A 15,464-nucleotide genomic window follows, 5' to 3' on the forward strand; every position below is an offset into this window, starting at 1 on the left:
ATTGAGAGACTCTAACCAGATACAAGACAATATTTCTCGGAAAGCTACTCATCTCTTAGGTCACTGCAACTCACCTCACTTTTGGTAAATAGATAGATGGATTCAGGGAGTAGTTGGAAATAGTTCACTTTTATCTTGCCTCTACTATAAGGAAAACAAAGAACCAGTGTATGGGGTAGTCAATACTTGGTTTCGCTTTAGGGGAGTAGGAGGGAGTGTGAAAGTGAAAGGCGCTCAGTCGTGTCCGACTCTTTGCGACTCCATGGACCGTAGCCCTCCAGGCTCCTCTGTCCATGGGATTCTCCAGGCAAGAATACTGGAGTGGGTTGCCATTCCCTTCTCCAGGGGAACTTCCCAACCCAGGGATTGAACCCAGGTCTCCCGCGTTGCAGGTGGATTCTTTACCGTCTGAGCCCCCAGGGAAGCCCCCAGTGAGTGGTGGAGAGGGGAACAATCTGGCCTCTTCATAAAGAGTAACTGCTACTCAATCCCAGTTATTGCCCCAGACTAAATTCAAGAGAGTTCAAGCCCGGATTTTTATGTGCTATCTCTTGAGTTTTAAATTTTGATAACTAATTACAAATATGTACTTACACATACACAGACACATACTGTATATATGATCTCGGTTTTACTGGGCTCAGAAACAGCCAGTTAAGTTTCTAGCCTTCTCAGTGGAACCCATCAGCCCGCTAGTCCCAACGCTGCAACAAGCAGGGTACAACAGAAGGTGGCCCCGTCTCCTCTAGGCCTTTCTATTTAAAAAAAAGGCGGGGGAGGGGGGCCAGAATCTTTTCCAGTCACAGTGAGTTCCAAGTGGAGCTTGCCTTTTGCAAGCGCATACCTGTTTGGGGCTGGAACATCAGTCAACAGTAGTCACTGCCCGGGGGCTCAGGTCCTCCTCCCTGACTCTGCCCCTCCTCCCTCAGGATGTCTATGAGGAGCCCCGGCTCTGCCCAGCTGGTCCTGGATGAAGTTGGCACCATGGTGAACTGTTCTGTCAAGGCAGAGGGGAAGAAGGAGCCCTGTTACGAGGACCCCCAAGGCTCGGCCACTGCAGCTGAATTGCAGCCTGGAGACCCAGCCCGCCCCGCCCAGAATGGTGCTGACCTGCAAGCTCCAGCCCAGGTGCCCAGCACTCTCTTGGGTCCCCTGGGTCAGTGTCCCCAGCCTGCCTCTGCAGCCCCTGTGCGTGTGCCCATCCCCCCGGGGGATGGGCCAGGCACCCACCAGGGGCCCCTGGGTCAGTGTCCCCAGCCTGCCTCTGCAGCCCCTGTGTGTGTGCCCATCCCCCCAGGGGATGGGCCAGGCACCCACCAGGGGCTCCTGGGTCAGTGTCCCCAGCCTGCCTCTGCAGCCCCTGTGCGTGTGCCCATCCCCCCGGTGGATGGGCCAGGCACCCACCAGCCTAGCAGGGGACAGGGGCAGGTAGACGGGTGGGTGGGTGGGTCAGGCTACCTGTCTGAGCAGGACATGGACTCACTCCTGCCCTCACTCACCTAATATTAACTGCTCGCCTCTGTGTGACCGGTCCTTACCCTTGAGGACTAGTTGAGAAATAAGATACACGCGTTTACAGTCTGGCTTAAAGATAATCTACTAGCTTTGTCTAGTAGTAGAAATCTACTACTTTCGAATCTACTGCTGATTCGAGAAAATCAGTCTTATTACCCAAACCAGAGTTTAAATCACTGTCAAAGACAATATGATTCCTCATCCTTAAAATGAAGGAGCTGAACTATATGAGTAGTAATGATTCTTTTAGCTCTTAGAAATTCCATGATTCCATTTAAGAGATGTAAAAGGAAATATGTGATCAAAGGCAAATGAGTGAAAATGAGGAGAGTTTTAGGGCTCTGAGGAAGGATCCAGCCAGGAGGAGTAGGCAAAAGGGGGCTGGAAGTAGGGGTAGTGAATCAAGGAGGACTTCCTGGAGGAGTAAGGCTTTAAGCTGAGCCTTAAGGAATGGAGAAGACTCAGATGAGAGGAGAAAGGGGACAATGTCTGAAAGAGGGTGAGAGTGGGGACCCTGAAAGTAACCAGCCAGGCTGGAGTGTAGGTGCATGCAAGGGAGGAATAATTAATAGCTGACTTTTGGCCTTCGCCTCTGCAATGGCAAACCTCATTCGCATGCATTAACTCCTTTGATCCCAGCTACAATCCTCTGGCAAAAGGAGGTGTAAGTCTTTCCATTTTCAGAAGAGGGAGGTCAGGTTCATAGAAGTTCAGGGACTCGTATGGGATTAAGCACACTGTGAGTCAGTGAGCCCAGACCTCTTGTCTTAAAACCTTTTGTTCTTTTCACGAAATCTATTAAGCCAAGTCAGAGCAAAGGTCAGGAGGTGGGGAGAGAAGGCCCTGCTGAAGGCTGGGAGCTGGGTAGAGTCTGGGGTTCCCCAGGGCACACATCCTTGGAGTGTTCAGCACCACCCCCCACCTGTCCCTCTTGTCTTCTGGTGGCAGGGACATTCAGTGTGTCTTGCAGGACAGCAGCTCCCTGGAGAACAGTGGGTCCCCGGAACCCAGGAGATCAGGAGGTTCCGAGGCTGCTTCTGGAAGCCAGGAGAAGCTGGACTTCAACAGAAATTTGAAAGAAGGTGAGACGTCTGCCCTAGTTAGAGACGGGGGCCTGGTGGGGCGGCGTTAGGATGGTGCTTCTCAGCCTCCTGGTATCTTCCAGTTGTGCCGGCCATCGAGAAGCTGCTATCCAGTGATTGGAAGGAGAAGTTCCTGGGAAGGAGCTCTGTGGAAACCAAAGATGTCAAAGGTGAAGGCCCGTGTGGGTGGGCAAGGGGGAGATATCTGAACCCCCTTCCCTTCTCCAGGCCTGGCCATGCAGTCTAGGCCTGCAGGGCAATTTCTGGGATTCTTAGCTCCATCACGCACGGCCTGTGCCCCTCTGGCTGCTGCCTGGCCCTAGGGCTCAGCACCATTCTCCATCCGCGCGCTGGGCCTATTTCCGTGCAGCAGAGGCCTGGTGGGAACCAAGTCCCCCCTGCCGCCTTGTGACCTTGGGCACGTCATTGCCACTCCCCATTTCTCACCATAAAATGGAATGTTCCCTTTCACTGCTGGAAATTAATTCCAGGCTGTCAGGACCTCACTCAGTACATTGAAGTGTGTTTGCTTAGGTTCACTCCCAGTGTGGTTGTTTGATTTTCCGAGAGGAAACTTTAAAATAACGCAGGTCCCCAGATTCGAGACCCACAAAGGATAGGGACCTAAGCATCTGTATATTTCAGAGGTTCCCTGAGTAATTCTGATGCAAATGGTCTGTATGCTGGCACTTAGGAGTAACTGCTGCGTCTGATCTGAGCTGCACTGGAGACAAGGTAGACATCGCTAGTTGAGGGCCGTGTACCCGATCCAGGACTGAGCTTTACATTCAGTTCCCTTGCCCTCAGAGCAGCCCTGTGAGGTGACGACCACAGTGCTTATTTATAGATTCAAAAAACCATAAAGTGCAGAGGTGTTGGTCGCTTGCCCAACAGCTCCCGGGGGAATGGGTTAATAGGGGAATTTGAACCCAGATCTGTCTTGCTCCAAAGCCTGCATGTGTCCCTCTGGACTCTCCTGCGGGACAGTTATCCACCTGGCCCAGTGGTGCTGGGCTCTTGAGGACACCCCAGGGGTGGGCCAGGCCTGAGACGTCCACAATCAGCATTTGCAGGGCCTGGAAGAGCAGCTGATGGTGGAAACTTCCAGAGCGACCAGGGGTCAGCTGGCTAGATGTGGAGCCTGCTCCAGGGCAAGGATCGTGCCCCAGTCTTCTCTGTGGTCCAGTCCCTGGCAGGGGCCTGGGGGACAGCAATTGCTCAGTGTCCTACGGATGAACCAGTGGGCAGATGAACGGACAAAAGTTGTCAACAGCGGCTCTTTCCCTGTGGAGCAGGGACCAAGGAGAGCCTGGCGGAGAAGGAGCTGCAGCTTCTGGTCATGATCCACCAGCTGTCCGCCCTGCGGGACCAGCTCCTGACAGCGCACTCGGAGCAGAAGAACATGGCCGCGATGCTCCTGGAGAAGCAGCAGCAGCAGATGGAGCTGGCCCGGCAGCAGCAGGAACAGGTGGGCCCTGCTCCCCGGGGCGGGCACCCTCAGGGCACAGCGGGCAGCGTGGGGGGCCCTGCTCCCCGGGGCGGGCACCCTCAGGGCACAGCGGGCAGCTTGGGGGGCCCTGCTCCCTGGGGTGGGCACCCTCAAGGCACAGCGGGGAGCGTGGGGGTCCCTGGTCTCCAGGGCGGGCACCCTCAAGGCACAGCAGGGAGCGTGGTGGGCCCTGCTCCCCGGGGCGGGCACCCTCAGGGCACAGCGGGCAGCGTAGTGGGCCCTGCTCCCCGGGGTGGGCACCCTCAAGGCACAGCGGGGAGCGTGGGGGTCCCTGGTCTCCAGGGCGGGCACCTTCAGGGCACAGCAGGGAGCATGGCGGGCCCTGCTTTCCAGGGCAGGCGCCTTCAGGGCACAGCGGGCAGCATGGTGGGCCCTGCTCTCCGGGGCGGGCACCCTCAAGGCACAGCAGGGAGCGTAGGGGGCCCTGCTCTCCAGGGTGGGCACCCTCAGGGCACAGCAGGCAGCGTGGGGGCCCTGCTCCCCTGGGCGGGCACTCTCAGGGCACAGCAGGCAGCGTGGGGGGCCCTGCTCCCGGGGCGGGCACCTTCAGGGCGCAGTGGGGTGCGTGGGGGGCCCTGCTCCCGGGGCGGGCACTCTCAGGGCACAGCAGGGAGTGTAGGGGGCCCTGCTTTCCAGGGCGGGCACCCTCAAGGCACAGCAGGGAGCGTGGGGGGCCCTGCTTCCTGGGGCGGGCACCTTCAGGGCACAGCAGGGAGCGTGGGGAACCCTGCTTCCCGGGGCGGGCACCTTCAGGGCACAGCAGGGAGCGTGGGGGGCCCTGTTTTCCAGGGCAGGCACCTTCAGGGCACAGCAGGGAGCGTGGGGGGCCCTGTTTTCCAGGGCAGGCACCTTCAGGGCACAGCAGGGAGCGTGGGGGGCCTTGTTTTCCAGGGCGGGCACCCTCAGGGCACAGCAGGGAGCGTGGGGGGCCCTGTTTTCCAGGGCAGGCACCTTCAGGGCACAGCAGGGAGCGTGGGGGGCCTTGTTTTCCAGGGCGGGCACCCTCAGGGCACAGCAGGGAGCGTGGGGGGCCCTGTTTTCCAGGGCGGGCACCCTCAGGGCACAGCAGGGAGCATGGGGGGCCCTGCTCTCCAGGGCGGGCACCCTCAAGGCACAGTGGGCAGCGTGGTGGGCCCTGCTCTCCAGGGCAGGCACCTTCAGGGCACAGCGGGGCGCGCAGTGGGCCCTGCTCCCTGGGGCGGGCACCTTCAGGGCACAGCAGGGAGCATGGCAGGCCCTGCTCTCCAGGGAGGGCACCTTCAGGGCACAGCGGGGAGCGTGCGGCAGGCCTGGCTAGGGCAGGCTGAGGCCACGGGCAGGTGGGGAGGGGCCTGGGATTCCCGCCTCTGGGGTGCATCAGTCCTTGCAAGAGGACCAGGGTGGAGGGTGCTGGGGGTCTCTGAGCAAAAGCAACCAGCTGCTTCCTGCCCACCCTCCCGGTCTGGTCTCTAAGGGCGAGCTCTGCAAAGGAAGAGTAAATCCTGGGGGCTGGCCAGCTGGCTCCTTATGCTGGCCAGCTGTCCTGCCTGTCCGTCCACTGGTGTGGAAGGCGGGCTGTGGATGGGGCTGCAAAGGCTTATGGGAAGTGGGGTCGTGGGGCCTAACGCCCGCACTCCCATTGCCTACTCTCTCCTTCTGCCAGATCGCTAAGCAGCAGCAGCAGCTGATCCAGCAGCAGCACAAAATCAACCTCCTGCAGCAGCAGATCCAGGTAAGGGGGGAGGGCTGGGCCCTGGGAGGGCTGGAGGTTGAGGGGCTGACACCGGTGTGCACAGGTGCTGTCGATGGGGAGAGACAGTGGCTGTGCATCGAGCAGAGCCACTCAGGCGTGACCCCAAGCATGGGGGCTCCTGTGTGCTTTAGCCCCTTCCCTTGTTTTTGTCCCCTGTGTCAAGGGCAGGGCCCAGAAAATCTTCCTCCCAGCAGGGATCTGAGGGAGCAGACAAGGGCCCACGGAGTGGGTGTGGGGTCAGATGGATCCTTTTGAAAACTGCCCTCGGCCCGTGTCTCTCTTCCCCTGGTCCACCCTGTGTGTCCAGGCCTGACCACAGCTGGGTAACTGGTTGGGACCCCCAGGGACTTACCCAGTGTTTCTTTGCCCTCAGCAGGTCAACATGCCTTACGTCATGATTCCAGCCTTCCCCCCAAGCCACCAACCTCTGCCTGTTACCCCCGACTCCCAGCTGGCTCTGCCCATTCAGCCCATCCCCTGCAAGCCAGGTGAGTGTGGGCGGGGAGGGCCGGCCTGAGGTCAGGGAAGGAGCCCAGGAATCGCTGTCGTCCGTCGGTTTGCAGTGTCACCTTTCTGGGTCTCAGTTTGGGATCTGTCTAGTCGAAAAATAATCCCTTCTTTCTGAATGTCACTGGGAGAATGAAAAGAAACCGCACACAACCATAAAGTGCCTTCGACTAAGGATGCTGCCAGTCTAGGTCTAGTCTCCCAGTTCTGGGACACTTCCTGTACCAGAATATCAATACTTGAACATTAACTGATTTATACATCTCCCGAATTCACACTCTGCTCTGCCCCATCACGGGACTCGGTGACCGCAGAACAGAGCACCAGCCGTGCGTCCGGCGCTGACAAGTTGCTGGGCAGCCATGGGGTGATGAGATGTGGACTCTGAGCTCAAGGAACTTATGGTCCCGGGAGGGAGACAGCAGATAACCAACTGCCAGGGAACCTGGGAGGGCTTCTTACGGTGCTCACTTGGGTCCTGGGGCCGCAGACTTGTGAGGATGGGAGCTGAGGGTGGAGGGCCAGGGCCTGGATCCCGCGGCCGGAAGCCCAGTGGGGTGTCGGAGTGGGCCGGCAGCGAGTGGGAAACGCCTGGGGAGGGCGGCAGGGCTGAGCATGGACTCTGGAATTCATCTGTAGGATGTGGGATGCGCCCGGATGTTTCAGTAGAGGCTGCGTTGTCACACTGGCTATGGGTGGTGGGGAACAGGGTGGGTACCAGGTGGAGCTGAGAACAGCTCGGGGGCTGTTGGGGGGATTCTTGAGATGGGGGTGATAGCCCGAATGGAGGCAGCGTGGGATGGAGGCGGCGAGGGAGCTGTGAGCACCGAGTCCTTAGGAGCGGCCCTGGGGGCAGGCAGAGGTGCTGCCCGCAGGCAGAGGTGCTGCCCGCCACTGGTCCAGGAAGGGAGCAGGTTTTAAGTCCGCTCCCTCTGGGTGATGTTCCTGTTCCGGGTGAGAAACGGCAGAGGAAATTCAGTGTGGGTCCAGCAGCAAGGCCTTTGGGCTGCGGGCACAGTTCCTGGGTCAGCCCCCCTGATTCAGGGTGGAGGCAGGGAAAACATAAAAGCCTGGAAAGTCAGGCCCTGCTCTGAGGGCAGCTTCCTGGGGTGAAGGCATGGGAACTGGGGGTGGAGCGGGGTGAAGGGGAGGGCGGGCTGCACAAAACCACAGCACCTCCAGGTGTTCACGGGCCGAGCTGCAGGGCTGAGGAGGGCAGGAGCCTGGGCAGGGATGGGACCACAGCCTCGCGGAAAAGGGGGACAGGAAATACATTTTGGGAGACCTGCACTGGCCAGGCTACCACCTGCTTCATCCGCTCGCAGATCCTAGTGGGCAGGGAGCCTTGTGGCCGCCAGCTGCGCTGCCAGCTTGCGAGCGTCAGTGGTGCCCACAGCCCATAGAACAGGGCCCAAACTCCCAGGCTTGGCTTCACAGGCCGCGAGCCCTGCTGGTCCACAGCATGCCGCCCTCACTTCCCACCTTCTGCTTTGGCACCCGCCCGCCTCTGCACCTGCCCTCCCCCTGGGAGGCCTGCTCCAGTCCCCCCAGCTGAACAGAGTTGTCTGGCACACCACGCACACAGCCCGTATCACCACCGATCACGTCGGCAGAGGCTTATCTACATGGCTCATCTCTCCATCTCAATTGTCAAGTCAGTGAGGCTGGGCCTCCTTGAGGGAGAACGAGCCCAGCTAGGTAGAAGAGAGCTAGTGCCTGTAGAGGGGTAAGGTCTGGGTTCAGGTCTCAGTGCTCCCACACGGGTGCTGTGTGGGCACCCGTGTCATTTCTCCGGGTCTCAGTTTCACTATCTCTAAAATGGGATGACGTAAACCAAGTACCTATTAATCTGCCACACGCTGGGGATTCTCCTGCTAATGCACGTAGGACAGACTACGAACCAGGCAGCTGCTCTTGTGCCCTGCATGTGCATGCACGCGTGCCGGGTCACTTCAGTCGTGCCCAGCTCTTGCGACCCTGTGGACCATAGCCCGCCAGGCTCCTCTCTCTGGAATTCCAGGCAAGAACACTGGGGTGGGCTGCCATGCCCTCCTCCAGGGGATCTTCCCAACCCAGAGATCGAGCCGGCATCTCTAGTCTCACACACTGGCAGCCAGGCTGGCTACCACCAGCACCCCCTGGGAAAGCCACCCAGCCTGTAGTAGGTGCAAAGTCCGTCCCTACTACAGGCTAGTAGAGCTCATTTTGCCGTTGGGTGGGAACTCTATAGTCAGTGAGTTGGGAAGGGCAGGAACAGGGTGAAGAAACGGGGTCGGGGTGGGCACAGGAGGCCTCAGCAGCGCTCGGGCTGGGAGGCAGTGGTTGGAAGCAAGCTGGGCCTTCTCCGAGCCTCCGCCCGCTTTGAGCTGCTGGGACCTCGTCAAGCAGGGTGTCTGCTGTTCTGTGCTCACACAGGACTTTTCTCCTTGCCGCCTTTTCCATAGTGGAGTATCCGCTGCAGCTACTGCACAGCCCCCCCGCCCCAGTGGTGAAGAGGCCTGGGCCCTTGTCAGCCCACCACCCCCTGCAGGTACCGCCACCCCGCCCTGGCCCGGCTCCCTCTGGGATGGGGGCTCCTTTGTGCTCCCCTACTTCTACCCTCGTTTCCCGCCTCCTTATCTCCTCTGCCCCGCTCTGGCCCACGTGCCCCTGGCCCCTCTGGTGTTGCTGACCCTCAGTGCCTCCCTTAGGAACCCTCCCAACCGCTGAACCTCACGGCCAAGCCCAAGGCTTCGGAGCTGCCTAATTCCTCCAGCTCCCCCAACCTGAAGCTGAGCAACTGCGGACCACGTCCCCCAAGCCACGGGGCCCCCACGCTGGACCTGCAGGCCAACCCCCCTAGCCTGCCTTTGGGTAAGCCCCCCGCCTTTCCCTGCTAAGGGAGAGTGAAGAGGGCGGGATCTGAACAGGTCCGTGACAGTTTCTATGAGCAGGGGTTAGACTCGCTCCTTTCAGCCCCGTGAGTTTCAGCACTCGGCATCCCAGAGACCCTTCCTGCACTCCCCGCTGGATCTGACTGGGCAGCAACCCCCTGCCCCCACCATCAGGGATCTAGACCTTTCTCCCGTCCGTCTGTGGGCACCAGGACTCCCTGTCAGTGGTGCCCTTGGGGGCGTGCAGGGCAGCAGAGGGGAGAAGGGTGCATCACCCCAGGGGTCGCAAGACATGACCTCGCTCAGTCACCCCTCCGTTCCGCTCCCCGCCTTCTCCCTAGGCTTCCTCGGTGAAGGGGACGCCGTCACCAAAGCCATCCAGGATGCCCGACAGCTGCTGCATGGACACAGCGGAGCCTTAGACACTTCCCCCAGTGCCCCCTTCCGTAAGGTAAGGGCCCCTCCCCTGCACCCGGGGAGCTGGGGGCACACAGAGGCTGAGGCTGCTGGAGGGAAAGCAGGGCAGGGAGTGGGGTGTGCAGAGGGGGCTGCTGTACGAGCTCCCTATCTCCCCAGGACCTCATTAGCGTGGACACATCTCCAGCCAAGGAGCGGCTGGAGGACAGCTGTGTGCACCCACTGGAAGAAGCCATGCTGGGCTGTGACATGGACGGTGAGGATCTGCGGCTGTTCCTGCTCCCCGCCAGGGCCAGGGTAGACCTGGGGTGTCTGTCTGCAACCCCTTCTCCCCTAGGCGGTCTGTGGAGTCCCCTTACCAGTCGCTCCCTCCTCTGTGTCTCCTCCCTGGGCCCCTGCCAGTCTTCCCTGGAGGACTCCAGTGACCCCTGGTGGTGACGGAAGGGAAGTTCTTCCGCCAGCGCTGGAGGATTCTCCTTACCCCACACTAACTGCCCTGGAGGACACTCCTTACCCCACGCTGGCTGCCCTGGGGGGCTCTCCTTACCCCACGCTGGCTGCCCCTCCAGGCTGCTTCCTCCCCTGTTCCCCAGGCTCCCGCCACTTCCCTGAGTCCCGGAACAGCAGTCACATCAAGCGGCCCATGAACGCCTTCATGGTGTGGGCCAAGGACGAGAGAAGGAAGATCCTCCAAGCCTTCCCAGATATGCACAACTCCAGCATCAGCAAGATCCTCGGTAAGGGCCAGTGGGGTCTCGGGGCTGGGGGTGGGGGTGGGGGGCAGGGTATGGGGCCTCTCGGAGCCGTAGTCCAGCAGGATCTGGCTGCAGTAGTCAGCTGGGTCTAGGTGGGGCTCACTGGGTGAGGGCCCAAGCCATGGGGAACCCCGCCAGAGTCTGCTGGTGTTTGGAAATCAGGCAGGAAGCGGGGCCGGTGGGCCCTAGAGTCTTGTGCCACGGTGGGGCTCTTCTGCCCCCGTAAACTTGGGGGAGAGAGAGTGTATCTCTGCACATTCTCTAGCTCTCCCTCTCCTATCTCTCCCTAATCTCTCCTCCTCTTTGCCCAGACCCTTGGAGCTGGCTCTGGCAGGAAGCAAGAGAGACGTATTCTTGGGCTGCCAGTAGAAAGGGTTTTGAAAGTATGCATCCTCTTTGGGGGCCGAGGAGGAATGGAGGGCAGAGCAAGCCGGGGCTCAAAGAAGCAGCTGTTTTCAAGCTTCAGCTCCTCCAGTTGAGGCCTCTGGTGGTTGTTGAGGGCCTGGGGGGCTACTCTTTTACTTACGCAGATCATGCAGACCAGAGGCTTCCCAGAGGGCCTGGTAGTTTGGGATGTGGGTGGGTGTTGTGTCTTAAGCTAGCAGTTGGGTATACTTCTACCTGCCAACCTCATTCATTTGCTCAGTATCCATGGAGCACCCACACTGGGCCAGGCCCTTGCTGTGTATATATGATTGCACATGTATCTGGGACCCGAAACCTTCGTGGGGCCTCCAGCGCCCGCAGGGGGTGGGCCATGTCAGCAGAGCCCAGCGCTGACCGCCTGCCCTGGGGCTGGGCCAGGCTCCCGCTGGAAGTCCATGAGCAACCAGGAGAAACAGCCTTACTACGAGGAGCAGGCCAGACTGAGCAGGCAGCACCTGGAGAAGTACCCCGACTACAAGTACAAGCCGCGGCCCAAGCGCACCTGCATCGTGGAGGGCAAGCGGCTGCGGGTGGGCGAGTACAAGGCTCTGATGAGGACACGGCGCCAGGATGCCCGCCAGAGCTACGCGACCCCGTGAGCGGCCCACCCGCGGCTGCGGCTACGTGCGCGCGCGTGCGTGCGTGCGTGCGTGCGTGCGTGTGTGTGTGTGTGTGTGAGAGTGAGCGACAGGGGTTAGCGTGGGCTTCCAGGGGAGCTGTGTGTCTTTTGGCTGTGTGTACGCGTAGGTTTGTGTGGTGTTGTGCGTGTGTGGCTGCAGGGATGACTGTGACTGTGGTGAGTCCCTGGTGGTTCAGGATATAGATTTGTGACTGTCTGGGGACTAGCAGGTGTCTAGAGAAATGTGCCTGTGGATCCCATTTTTGACAAACTCGAAAAATTTAGGGGTACTAAAGATCATACAGAGGATTCGTGACTACCAAAGCAGGCATCCCAGTGGATTCCTTCGAATAGGAACTCGCTGGCGCATACGAAATATATACAACTTCCCCAAACTGAATTTACACACGATCCTCTAGGAATATCTGAGCTTGTGGCCCTGGGGCTGCGTGGGGCGGGGGCAGGTCTGTAGCGGGCGATAAATTTGCCATCAGAAAAGCGCCAGGGAGCAGGTGTGTGTGTCTTGGAGCCAGAAGGGTGGGGGTGGGAGGACCTGCCCTGAGGAGGCCCAGAGGAGAGTGGGCCTGGGGTCGAAGCCGGGAACGCCTGTAACCGCGCCTGTCCTCCGCCTGCAGCCCGCAGACCGGCCAGATGCAGATGAACCCCTCAGAAGCCCTGTACCCGCGGGTGGCAGGCGTGCCCCTGGCGCAGCCCCTGGTGGAGCACTGTGTGCCCCGCGGCCTGGACCCGAACATGCCAGTCATCGTCAACACCTGCAGCCTCAGGGAGGAGGGCGAGGGCGCAGAGGACAGGCACTCGGCGGCTGACGGCGAGATGTACCGGTACAGCGAGGACGAGGACTCGGAGGGCGAGGAGAAGAGCGACGGGGAGCTGGTGGTGCTCACGGACTGATCCTGGCGGCCCGGGCCTGGCCCTCCTCCCCGTGGAGACCTGGGCACAGCCACCCCACCCACTGGTACTTGGACTCGGGCCTGCCGGAAGATGGGCACAGCTGTGCGTGTGCAGATGCATGCGCGATGGGAGATGACCCCTCCGCACACTCCTTGTGGGCACACCGAGGTGCTGGTGGCCTCTGGGGCTCCTGCTCGGTGGTGATGGGCTGGGCTCGCTGAGCTCCACTGGGGCGCTTGGGGCTCGTGGCCAGGGGACACTGTGTGACTCTCCCCTCCTGCAGGTCTGCCCGTCCTGGGGGTATGGCAGCTACAGACCTGTTCCTCTAGGGCCACAGTTTTTCATTTCCATTCTTGTTCTGGCTGGACCAGCCACCGTGGGACCAATCTGTACCCCAGCATCACCACCACAGTACCCCAGATGACTCCTGGAACTACCAGGATCACTTTGTGCACAAAGGTCTGGCTGTCCTTGCCGTCTTTACCTTCTGCCAAGCCTTTCGTGTCTCTGGCTGCTGCGTGTGCACGTGTGTCTGCGCGTGCGCGTGTTTTCGTCTGTTCTTGCATCGCATGAGGTATTTATTGAGTGCCAGGGGCCGCGGCTGAGCTCCCGCGGCTGTGTCTCCCGGTGCCGTTCTTGCTCCTCTAGGGGGCGCTCTGTGCTTCTCTTCGTCCCCGAATTGCTACCTCTCCACGTCAGTCTGGGCGTCTCAGGTTCTGTGTGTCCTTAGTGCATTTCTGTCCTTGCCTCTTCGCAGGGCCTGTTTGTGTCTCTCCCTTCCCCAGTGCCTGCCCTTGCTCCTGTGGCACCCGCTGGGTCTCTGCAGGCCCGTCTGACCCCGGTCCCCGGGCATCCCGCTCCTGCCCACTCTGTCACTGTGTCCCTGAGCCCCCTGTAAGCTCCCCTGGAGCCACTTCTAGCTCCCGCGGCTGGGGACGTACTGGCCTCCAGAGGGCCCTGTCCTATTGCTCAGCCCCGTCCCAACCAGAGTGCCAGGAGCGGGGCGGAGCTCTGGCGGTGCCCCTGCTGGAAGCGGCAGGAGCCTGGGAGGGCTCTCGAGGCCGCGGGGCTGCACGCCCCTCGGGAGCCGGGCGGGCTCCGTATTCCGGGGGGCTTCATCCTCTCCCCCTGTCCCCCGCCTGCCGCTCCCCTCCCCTGCCCCACGCCACACCGGGAACTTGCCTGGGTCCTGGTGGTCCCTTTCACAGAGGCTTTCCCCAAGAAAATCAGATCCTGATGGCACCTGACTCCAAAGATCCGGAACAGCCCTGGGCAGGGTGGGGAGGGAACCCACACCCCACAGGGACAGATGTGGAGTTTGCGTCTGTTCCCCCATCTTCCCCCTTCTCCTGCCCCACACCCAGCTTTTCTCCAGCTGTTTCTTTTTTTTATGACTGTAAACATAGATAGTGCTTTATTTTGTTAATAATAAGATAATGATTAGTAACTTAACCAGCACATTTCTCCTGTTTACACTTGGGGGGATTTTTTTGTGTTTCGTTGATATAATAAAGACAGACCGTCTCAGAATCTGGCCGTTGCCTGGATGGGGAGGCAGGCTGGCCACAGCTCCTCAGTGTGCCCCCGCCCGGCACCACTGCCCCCGGTGGCAGCCCCGTGGAGCCGAGGAGGAGACATCCCAGGCCAAGGAGGGAGGCCAGGCTAGACGCCCCGCCAGAGCCCACACGCGACGGCCACCCCTGCTTCAAGGAGGGGAGCCCAGCCTCTCCACAGCGCCCCCTCACGTCCGGAGAAGAGAACGCAGTGTTAGGAGCGCCGTGGTAAGAGTCAGGCACTCAGGAAGCTCTCCCCAGAACTGGCCGTGTGGTCCTGTGCGCGTGCTGGGGGGAACGTCGTCTCCTCTGTGTGCCTCATTACCCTCATCCGAGAAACAAGGATGTTATGCCTTAGCCAGGGCTCTTTTCCTCTCTTGGAGAAGGAGCCCTTTGAAAATCTAATGAAAGTATGGACTCTCATTCCACAAAAGGGCTCACGTAGACACCATAAGCCCCCCAGGATACTGATTAATGAAGCAGGGTCTCTATTTATGTACTTCAGGGCTCTGTGACCTTACACTTTGAAATGAGGGTTTCAAATATCTGTGTATCACAGTAAGGGAAATAATAGTCCCTAGAAGAGCTGGATGACTGAAACGCTCAAAGTGCAGGAAGAGCTGATGAAAAAACCAACTCCTGCAGCTGAAATATTAATCCCATTAATATGAAAAGGGGGCAGCAAAGCTGAGCAGTGCTGTGTCAGTTAGACTTGGGTTGGATTAACAGAAGTGTGTGCTGACCAGGGAGGTGAGGAGCCAGTGTGCATCACACAGTCCTGACCTCAGGTGCGTCATGCCAGCCCGAGGCCCTTCAACAGAAAAGGCTATTCTCACACTGGAGGGGCCCAGAGGCAGGCATCCTGTTCAGAGGGTTGGAGGGAGCCCGGTGGATGGACGTGACTTTCAAGGAACGGTTGGGAGGGCCAGGGATGTTTGGTCCAGAAAAGAGGAGGTTAGGGTAGGGCGGAAAGAACAAGATTGCGCTCTTAAGGCTCTCAGCTGGGCAACACAGGCGTTGGACGCAGCTCGCGAGGTAGCACTAGCCTGGCCTTCTGATGAAGGTCTCACGGGCCAGCGTTTTTGGCTTAACATAAAAAACCTGACCAAGATGGCCAAAAGTGGTAGTGAGCTTACCCAAACAGGAGGTGTTTGAGGAGAGTTCTTGAAGGCTGGAAAACGGATTTCTAAGTTAGAGATGGCTAGCGGTGAGACAAGGTAGGTATGGTTGATTCCAGGGCCACAAACCCAGGAATTAGGGCCCCGGTCTTTTGATCTAGGGAGCATCCTGGCTGCCAGCCTTCCGCGGGTTTTGCCCAGCCCAGCCTCCCAGAGCTTGGAGCCTCCTCTCTCCTGCCCCCCCGCCCCAGGCCACCCGTGGAGCAGTGGCAGGCAGACCCTGGGGAAGGCTGACTGTGGCGCCCGCCCCCTAGTGGCCACACGGGAGAGTCGCTCATTTCCACCTCACGGTCCGTCACTGTTCCCCCACTGTTCCAACCCAAGCTGGGCGGTCTGGTCAGCACACACCCAGCAAGGCTCACCCTCACCCGCAGCCTATCCTGAG

The 15,464-nt window shown here is 59.9% G+C and overlaps 1 protein-coding gene across 2 annotated transcripts in view; it reads left to right on the forward strand.

Annotated features, from left to right (window-relative positions):
* Positions 1-13,878, forward strand: part of SOX13 (SRY-box 13) — a 43,747-nt gene extending 29,869 nt beyond the window's left edge. The window contains exons 2-14 of one of the 2 annotated variants that reach the window (XM_018060001.1): positions 930-1,128; positions 2,486-2,597; positions 2,681-2,767; positions 3,893-4,065; positions 5,750-5,818; positions 6,213-6,327; positions 8,791-8,876; positions 9,037-9,199; positions 9,561-9,670; positions 9,796-9,892; positions 10,230-10,373; positions 11,196-11,412; positions 12,072-13,878. In XM_018060001.1, coding sequence (XP_017915490.1) covers positions 931-1,128; positions 2,486-2,597; positions 2,681-2,767; positions 3,893-4,065; positions 5,750-5,818; positions 6,213-6,327; positions 8,791-8,876; positions 9,037-9,199; positions 9,561-9,670; positions 9,796-9,892; positions 10,230-10,373; positions 11,196-11,412; positions 12,072-12,348 — 1,848 coding nt within the window. In that variant the 5' untranslated portion in view covers position 930 and the 3' untranslated portion in view covers positions 12,349-13,878. The remainder of the gene's footprint in view (positions 1-929; positions 1,129-2,485; positions 2,598-2,680; positions 2,768-3,892; positions 4,066-5,749; positions 5,819-6,212; positions 6,328-8,790; positions 8,877-9,036; positions 9,200-9,560; positions 9,671-9,795; positions 9,893-10,229; positions 10,374-11,195; positions 11,413-12,071) is intronic. The other variant, XM_018060002.1, reaches the window with a different exon arrangement.

The sequence above is a fragment of the Capra hircus genome, chromosome 16, assembly GCF_001704415.2.
Source record: "Capra hircus breed San Clemente chromosome 16, ASM170441v1, whole genome shotgun sequence".
NCBI classification, from domain to species: domain Eukaryota; kingdom Metazoa; phylum Chordata; class Mammalia; order Artiodactyla; family Bovidae; genus Capra; species Capra hircus.